Below are 9,464 nucleotides of genomic sequence, written 5' to 3' on the forward strand. Positions count from 1 at the left end.
TATTGTTTCCTTGTTTAGACAGGACAGTAGCGACCAGTAACTGTGACATCGGTGTTTATTTTATCCTTGGCTGGAACATTTTACAAACCAAAAGTTGAACCAGTAGGGAAAATTCAATGAATAGCGAAACAGAAGTCGAGAAGTCAGAACAGAAATAAGACTATGGATGGATTTGAGAAAATGAATTTGATAAAATAACCTATGGATTTGAGAAAAAGGAATTTGATAAATAACCCATCCAATTAACATTAAGTTACGATCACCTTGTGTACCTCTACGTTGTAGCATATCATGCGAAGCAACAAGCTAAAACTTCATTGTAACCAGTTAGAAGTACCGAAAAAGGATCGATAAGCATAAACCTAACCAAATGGCACATTACAAGACAACAATCTACATTGAAGCCTGAAAACCACCAGTTCCTTCAGGAGTACCTAAAACAGCAATTTAAGTCTAGTCCCCACAGCTGGGGCAGGCGGACAGTAAGATTCAGGTAAAGCTCATTTCCATGTAGGGTAGTTAGGAAAGCTTGGTTGGCTGCCCGTATTGAATGAGGCAGCAGGATTCGGCGGGCTTCCATGCCCACCAGAGGATTCATTACCCCTCGATGATGGACTGCTGGCAGTAGGAAACCCACCGAAAACAGTTTTGTCAGGTGATGATCCAGGATCAAGCTCCAATTTCCCATCAGCCAGAAAGCTCCCAATGACCACCTGAACAGCACGATAACAAAAACACAATCCATTAGGAGACTTATAAGGTTCTCAATCTTCAGGTAGTAACTGCAAAAAACAGCTGTACACAAAGGCCAATCTTCAGGGAGTAACCATACATCAAACCGTTCTCATTTTATGAAATTTAGTGGTAGAGATGATAGTATGCATATTTGTGACAAAGCAGAGGATGACTTTCGAAAAAAATAGAAGGTTCAGATATATGCGATATCATGGTACTTTGTAAAGATCTTAATTAGATCAAAAGCAATGTGCAATTATAAGAACAGGGGAACCTGAACTGGCGAAGCTGCAGTTAGAGGTCCTGCTACGGCACCACCTAAAACACGCCCATCAGGACCAGAAAGAGAGACACTAAGTCCACCTGTTCGACTGCTCATCCCAGCACTTTCTGACAGCAGATATGAGCCAGCCAAAGAGAGAATCTCAAAACGGCCCTGCATTGGACGCAAGTCTATAAGTTAATTGCTTCCATAACTGCAAAACAATGCACCCCTTATAGAGATGTGTGGTAATGAAAATAACTTATCCTATGTTCCACGCATCGTATTTTTTATTTATATCTCAGTAAATTCTGGTGGTGTAGCTGGGATACAGTTTTAAAGACATACCAGAAAAAGGATATTTAAACTGAACAGAAGCGAAGTTGGAAGAATCTACAAACCTCATAAGTTACTGTTCCACCAGAAGAATCACCTTGACGCAGGGTCACATTGGATACAGCGCCATTAGCTGTGAGGATACAAACTGCCCATCCGTTCCCAGAAAATGACATGGCTCTTGACGCTATATCCTGAAATCATGAATCCTTCTTTAGAAGGTTACCAGGAAAGCACTATCTGACAAAATGAAAAGAAACATTGGAACAAAAGCTGAGGAACATGTGAGAAATAGATGTTATGGGCTAGGGTGGAATTGAGGTGTAAACACAGTAGTGCTCAGCCACTGCCTAGATTCTGTGGTTGTTTTAGGTCGGTCTTGTTTCTTGGTCCAGTGGTGCGCATGTTCTAAACTTTTGTGACATGTGGTGATGTGTTGAATCTATATTTGTTTTCATCGTTTTCTTCGGCAATGAAATGATACGCAGCTCTCCTGCATATTCAAGGAAAAAAAAAGTAGGAGTTGGAGACTGCCAGCAGAGGACCAGGTCTCTAACAACGTCTCAATATGGGGGTGGTGGTGCAGTGAGATGGTGGAGCGCCAAGATGCCCTCATAATTCTTGCCTGCCCAGCTGTCCTTTATTATCTCCTCATAAATAGAGAGCAGTTTAATAATAATAAGCAGATAATAGATAGAAACAAATCTCTTCAAAGGAAACTAGTCGCTAACGTAGCTAACTTCCTTATCTGTTGGTAATTCCTCGGCAAGACAGTACCTAATGCTGACCCACATAATAGTAGCCAGCAACACTGAGTTCTCGTGAAAAAATACATGTACAATGGAGACAACAACAGGAGCTTCAAGCTAGAATAAAAAATGAGATTTGCAATGAAGAAACAAATTGTAATAGAAAGTAGAAATAGATTGTATGACAAAAAACATAAAATACTAGTAATATGATTGAAACTAAATATTCACCCTTCGATTCTCAAAAAACTAAATATTGCACTTCAGAAAAATTTTAGCTCAAGTGAATGATGAAGGCAAAGCATTTCGCTCCTCAACTTAGCAGACTCTAACAGAATAGCACAAACCTTACAAAGAAACTTATCAGCAGTAAAGCTAACTAGAGTATCTCAATAGATCAGGCTAAGACCACAAACTCTATTCTTGTTTGAATAAGTTCTAACAGTTTAATGATTTGCCAGCATGAAATACTCAAGATATTGGTCATACACGCATATATGTTTTCCTGAAGTCCCTGCTATGTGACATGACATATGGCGTATGTGGTAACAGAGCAGCATGTGCAAGCATAACAAACATTTCTGGAGGCAGAGTAAATCTTTTCTACTGAGAGCAAGACAGTCACATAATTGCACTAGGTAACTGAACCTAAAAAAAAATTGCAAGTTATGGTACCATAATAGCCAGTGAGGAAGATACAAGGACAACATTGCTCAATAAAGGCTAGATTTCATAAGCAGATTAATACTTTGCCTAGCTATAAAACAGACAATAACACTTGAAATGTGATAAACAAATGATGCAAGTAAACATATCCCACACATATCCTGATATGAATAGATGACAACATCCTAAGAGTGCATCAGGACATCCGTATGAGCATATAAAGCATGGAACAGTGTACCTCTCCAGCTTGGACTGTGAAAACATGAGGTTTCAATCCGGCCCAACCTGGTCCTGTGAGAACAAAACAAAAATTCAGGAACGATTATATGTAATCATAGAGCCACAAACTGAATTAACATGCATAAACCTCAAGATAGTCCCCATTACATCAAGTAAATGTTAAGCAAAATATCCACAGATACACTTTTGGAGGGATTTGAACACTAAGACACTAACGACAAATTTATAATAACTCATGATTAATTAAATTTACGTGAAGCTCAAAGTGGAAGGTACAATTACAAACATCAACTATAATTACTGAAGCTCTTTAACAAAATATTTACCGTGGATAAATAGTTCCGTACATTCCAACTGAGCAAAGTAATTACAAATAGTGTGTTAATGCTGTACAATATTTCAAATCTGAAATTAGGATCTTAACTCATTATATCAATGCAAGCAATAGGAGATTAATCACAACTAAGAATAGAAAAAAGTCAGATTTCCACAGGAACCATAATAAGCTAATAACCCACATAGTCACAATTACTGCAAAGCAGTTAACATATTGAAGTTAACTTTCAGACTTGCCAGGACCAATTTTACCAATGATTTGTTCAGTTCAACCCTAAGCAACAATCCTGGACAAAGTTAATCTAAGTTTCTCTTAAGTAGGGAAGGATCCAAGCTCATTTAAGTTCGATTCTGCCATTTCTTTTCTAAATGAAATTTCTAGCAAGCATATAAGGCAAGGACATGAAGGTCATTATCACCAAAGTATACCATTCCCTGCCCACAAATCCATTGCCACAGCTGCCAGAGTGCCAGCACGACAGAAAAAAAATGAATGAATGAATGAATAAATAAATAAACAAATAATAAGCTCCGATTCTCCTTTTGCCCATAATAAAGTACCAGTGCCGACTGGTATATACGTCATACGTGTATCTGAAGCTCTGAATTGAGATATGACCAAACCCAACAGTGCCTCCTTGCCCGTTTTGCTACTGCTACTTGCTCCAGCTGAAAAGGCTGCCAAGAATATTACCTGGCGCTGCCGCCTGCGGCTGCGGCTTCTTGTTAGTGGAGCCTAGCGGCCGGCCCCTCTTCTTGGCCGGTGAAGCATTTGACACAGAAAGCGGCGGCGCCGCCGCCGGAGATGCTCGGGGACTCACCACACCCCCACCCTGCGGGCTCGGAGAGAAGCCGGGAGGAAGCATGGGTGACGCGCCAGAGTTGGTGCCAACATCAGCTGGGGCAGGAGCTGGCTGGGACGGGGACACGACAGCCAGCGGCTGGGCGCCGTCCGCGGGGCCATACTTGCGCGGGCGTCCGCGCTTGCGCTTGAGAGGCTCAGCACTGGCGGAGGAGCGGGTGGGCGCCGTCGGCGCGGCGGCATTGCTGGCCGCGGGCTGCTGGTAGAACGGCGGAATGGCGGGTTTCCTGTAGACGGCGACGCCGTTGTGGGGGTAGAGGAGCGCGCCGGGGCCGGGCTGGTGCTGCTGCAGCGCCCCCTTCTGCACGCCACCGCCGTACGCCGCTTCGGCCGCCGACGACATGGCTCCGCCTCGCAAGCACACAGCACGAGCAGAGCAACCAAGAAAAGGTTCCTCCTTTCGATCCCGCCGCAGCCAAGCACCCGCAAGATTCGCCGACCTAGGCAGCAAGCTCGATCGCCATCAGCTCGTAAAATCCAAGCCTCGGTGTCCCGACGAGGAATTCGGCGAGATCAAGAAGCGTACTGGAGACAGGAGAGAGTGTACTTACTCGCAAGTGAGCACCAGAAGAACAAGCTCGAGGTACAAAATCCCCCCTGTTTTCGCTTTTCCTTCTTCCTTTCTCTGACAAGATTCCCAATTTCACAGTAGCACGGAAGAAAACCCAAATAAAAAAAGAAATTTCCACAAGGACGAATTTCCTCTACGAAATACGGCGGGGAAAACGAAAACCCCAAGATAAACCCTAAAAATCCTCGCGAATAAAGCGTAAAATTATCGATCACCGCGGAAGGGGCCACCAAATTCCCCTGATTTTTGCAAACCCTCGCCTCGAATTCCCCCACACCCTCGCGAATTTCTTGACCCAAAAACCAAAATACTATGGAGGCAAAAAAAAAAGCTTCTGCAATCTAAGGAGGGGAGAAAATGCCCGAAGCCCCGTGATTAATAGAGGTGGGGATGGGGACAGACCGACCGAGGAGGAGCGCGTGCTTTTTCACGAGGGGCCCTGGAAATACGCGGAATCCGCGACGGTTACCATCGTTTGCCAATTTTCCAGGCTTTCACTTGAGCTACCGAGAATTTTGGGGTAACCGAGGGGGTTACTGTAAAGCAGTAGGTGAGATATTTACCTTTTCGCCAGCGTTCACATGAACTGACGAGTGGGCTTCTTTTTTATTTTTTTTGTCGAGGAAAATCAATCCTTTTCCCGTCTCGTTCACATGATGATGCGGTCATGTCATTTTTTGGAAGCTATTTTTACTGCTGCGCCTGCTGTTGGCACTCTCATGTGTACTCCTGTACTCTGCCCAATTATGCGGCTTTTCGTGGGCCCCGCTTGTCAGAGTTCAGTCAGGAACAGAGGTGCCAACGAATGGAACACCTGAAACGAAGCATGCCTCCGAGCTCGTGTGTGAATTGTGATTATGGTTTTCTTTTCCTTTTTCCTCTTGCAAGGAGCGTCATTGTGAATTTTTAAACCATTATGTTAGTATATTTTGTAAATATAGAGTCATGACTCAGGGATTTTTTCCCTATATTTTTGTTTCAGTGTATAACCATACCCGCAAGTGCAGTTATATAAAACTTGAACACATGTCCAAAAGACGAAGCAACGTTTAACTAATCTTATAGAAATTTGTTGATGTTCCCTTGGTTCCAGAATATAACTTCGATTAAGTTTATCCTAAATTAAATATTTTTATTTTTACCAACAATATCTTAAAAAATAATTTATTTTAAATATAAAAAATTATATATTATGATAGTTAGATTTCATGATGAATAAGTTAACATTATTTTTATATTATAGATTTTATATTTTTATTTCTATTGATGATAAAGTTAAAAATGGTACAAACCTAAACATAGCAATATATATATTGGAATAGAGGGAGTACATGGCTAAATTACTTTTAGCTTCTGGCCATATACAGAAGTGCAGTTATGCACAGCTTGAATACATGCTGGAAAGACATGACACAAGTATTTATTTTTGACTAGGCCTCAACTGAAGTTTTGTTTTGGCATAGTTCTTTGCCGCTGCCTTAGGGCGATATACAGAAAGCGTAGTTATATGCAACTTGAATATATGTTGCTATTAGAGAGCTTCGCATTGAATTGTGTTTAATTCCAAATCGAGCTGGTACTACTAAAGCAACTGTTTGGATGTAAATGAAATTATTAGATGGAATCCAAAGAGATCCAGGCCACTGCCACCGTCCTATCTCATCCTCTCCTCGCGCGTCTGCCTCGTCATCTCACCTTCTCCACCCTTGAGCTCCCGTCTCACCTTCTCCACCCTCATGGGAGCTGAGGCTGTGCGGAGGGGCGCAGGGACCGGCATGCGGCTGGGCAGTGGAGGGGTGCAAGGGAGCGCGGCATGACTGGACAGTGGAGGGGCACAGGGGAGCGCGACGATTGGACGGTGGAGGGGAGGCACAAAACGGCATGTGGCATGCCTGCAGAGGGAAGCGCGGCATGACTAGGCGGTGGAGGGGCGTAGGGGAGTGCGACACGACTGGACGGTGGAAGGGCCGCACAAAGCAGCGCGCGGCATGCCGACGGAGGGGCGCGGCGCACGACTGGGTGGTGGAAGGGCGGCGCAGACATATCGGCGGAGGGGAGGGGGTGGCGAAAGGGCGTAGCATGCCAGCGGAGGGGCGGGGCGGCGCAGGCACGCCGGCAGAGGGGTGGCGCAGCATGCCGGCCGGTAGTGGGGTGGGGCGGTGGAGGAGAGGAAGTAGGAGAGTTGCGAGAGAGATGAAGAGATGCAGGAGAGAGCAATTCAGCCGAATACGAAGGGGAAGGGTCCGAATTGTGGAAGAGGGTGCTGCAGCCTAATACCATTTCGTATTGAGGTTTCCAGTACCAATTTCTAAAACATACAAACATTAGGTGCATCCAATACTAATTTCAAATTCTAGGTTTCAATAATATCTACATCCAAACGTGGTGTAAAGGTATCTGAGGTAAGAATCATCAAAGGTAGCTTATATACTTATTACTAGATGCGTAAATGTGATGGATTAATAAAATCTGCGAAGCCCATTAGATCTTGCCCAGCCCCTCCAATTTCGATTCTGTTCAGGGTAGGCGGGGAGCTGTAGGAGGTTAGTAATAAAGTGCAAGTTCGAGGTAGTAGTAGGCGAGTTAATCGTGTAAGTTCAAGGGGCTATGAGGAGTAAAACAAACATTCCAGAGCCTTGGATGTATGAATAAACTGAGCATGTGCAAGGGCCAATCTTTTCATCTTATCTTCAGTTATATTCAGTATAAAATTAAGTAGGCATATATAGTCAGTACACTGAATGCTAATTAACTATTGAGGAGTGCCTCATATTATTTTCCAGGATAAATCCAACAGCATCAACCTTAGCTTTTCAATTTACATGATAAGAATCCTAAATCTATTTATATTTTGGATTGGATAGGGCAAAAAATATGTTTATAAGTTGATGACACTATCAGGTTAAGTTACAACTGTTCTTTATTACTTCGTTCCATTCTTTGCTGACTAATCTTTGAGACTGATATATACTTCTCTTAAAGAGATCTTCATATATTGATACATACTACTAACTTTCTAATCTACAAAAGATTTCAATGTGCAAATTAATCACGCAACTCACTGCTCATGTAATCAATCTTGCAAGTTTATCAACGGTCAAAGTTTTAACTTATAGCTGATACGACACATTAATAACAGGGAGTGGCAACTTCCTCGTACAACATTTTGCTTTCTCCATAAATCGATTACAAAAAACATCCTATCCGCCGTAACGGCACCAGCTGCCCAACGATGTCCAAGCAAGTGCAGATGCATAGTCAAGTCAAGCAGAAGAAGAGTCCTCAATTCCACGAACAGAGAACATGTACTGTGGCAATGGAACTGTGCTCTCAGACAGCAAGATCAAACCGTGCTTTCGGTTCGTACACCAAGCCGAATAAAAAAATGGTTTGCATGCAGAGGAAAGAGAGAGGGAACTGAACTGGCTACTGAGCCAGATAAAAAAAATGAGTTATGGTCAAAAGTTGCACATTATATTAAAGAAGCCTGTCCGTATGCAGATCACCGTGTAGCACTATATTCACAATCAAAGGGAGTCCTAGTATAAAGCAAATTTACATTTTATAAACATAACAGTAAAATCTGCTTAATTATGTACAGTTCTAAAAGAAATGGAAAGAACAGAAATGAGAAACAAATAGTATCTGCGGATCGGAGCTGACTGAAGCTCTTCATTGTGTGCGACAGCGACAATCACATCGTGTCCCCCTGCTAGCTAGTCCCCCACGTCCTCGCCCTCCAGGTGGTGCGTCCAGTCGACGACCTCCTTGGCCATGTCCGTGAGGTACAGGACGGCGAGGACCACCAGCACCGGGAGCACCACCGAGGCCTTGACCGTCACCCCCACGGTGAGCCGCGGCCGCCTCCGCAGCGACTCGAGGTCCACCAGGCCCAGCACCTCCAGGCACTCCGACCGGAACAGCGTGTGGCTGTAGTCCTTGCACAACGGGAGCAACCCCGCCGGCACCGCCGCCTTCGTGTCGTCCTTCGGCGCCGTCAACCCCAGGCTACTCTCCGACCCCACCGCTGGCGACGAGCCCTCCGCCGGCTCTGCGCCGGCGGCGGTGGCATCGTCCCGCCGCGCGGCGGCGTGGGCCGCCGCAGAGAGGAGCCTCCTGCCGCGGTGGCCCGGACCCGGAGGCCGGACGGCAAGGTGGTGAAGGACGACGTGATGGGCGGTGGGAGCTCCGAGGATCATGGAGGGGAGATTATTATCTATCTGAGCCAGCTGCTGATGTGTGTGCTTGAATATTGTAATGCACCTTGGAGCTAATAATTTGTGCATTGTTTATGGATTATTATCGAGTCGAGGATGGCTAGATTTGGGTTTCGTCACGGAGGAGATGATAGGTTGCAGGGAAGGAAGCTCTTACCCCACAAGGCAAGCAACAACAATTGGAACACCAAGCAACCGAGCAAGAGAGCGACGTGTGTGCCTTGAATGCCAGTCAAAATCGGGAGCAGATATTTTTGCGGAGAAAGGCACAGGAGAACCAATCTACCAGCATAACAATAATTCACAGTATGAAGTATCTTGTGCGGCATATTTTAATCGGCAAATGCAAAGATAATTTTTTGAACGGTAATGCAAATTAAGATAATTTCAGTGCTTCGTGTCAGTGACAGCATGCTGAAATATGCACTCAGTTTCGCAGCCATCTTGGATGATTTCGGTACCTGTTACGTTATGGACCTCCTTTATTTAT

At 44.4% G+C, this 9,464-nt stretch overlaps 2 protein-coding genes across 2 annotated transcripts; both read right to left on the minus strand.

Annotated features, from left to right (window-relative positions):
* Positions 1–221: 221 nt before the first annotated feature.
* Positions 222–5,119, minus strand: LOC112889382 (AT-hook motif nuclear-localized protein 10-like). The gene is made up of 6 exons (XM_025955973.1): positions 4,738–5,119; positions 4,019–4,626; positions 2,987–3,039; positions 1,399–1,527; positions 1,010–1,171; positions 222–713 (listed from the first exon to the last, which is right to left on the minus strand). The coding sequence occupies exons 2-6, from the start codon at positions 4,527–4,529 to the stop codon at positions 501–503; spliced, it is 1,068 nt and encodes a 355-aa protein (XP_025811758.1). The 5' UTR covers positions 4,530–4,626; positions 4,738–5,119; the 3' UTR covers positions 222–500.
* Positions 5,120–8,209: 3,090 nt separating this feature from the next.
* Positions 8,210–9,163, minus strand: LOC112889816. The gene has a single exon (XM_025956589.1). It carries the CDS (start codon positions 9,041–9,043, stop codon positions 8,474–8,476), a length of 570 nt encoding a protein of 189 aa, XP_025812374.1. The 5' UTR covers positions 9,044–9,163; the 3' UTR covers positions 8,210–8,473.
* Between the last annotated feature and the right edge of the window lie 301 nt (positions 9,164–9,464).

The sequence above is a fragment of the Panicum hallii genome, chromosome 4 (genome assembly GCF_002211085.1).
Source record: "Panicum hallii strain FIL2 chromosome 4, PHallii_v3.1, whole genome shotgun sequence".
NCBI lineage: Eukaryota > Viridiplantae > Streptophyta > Magnoliopsida > Poales > Poaceae > Panicum > Panicum hallii.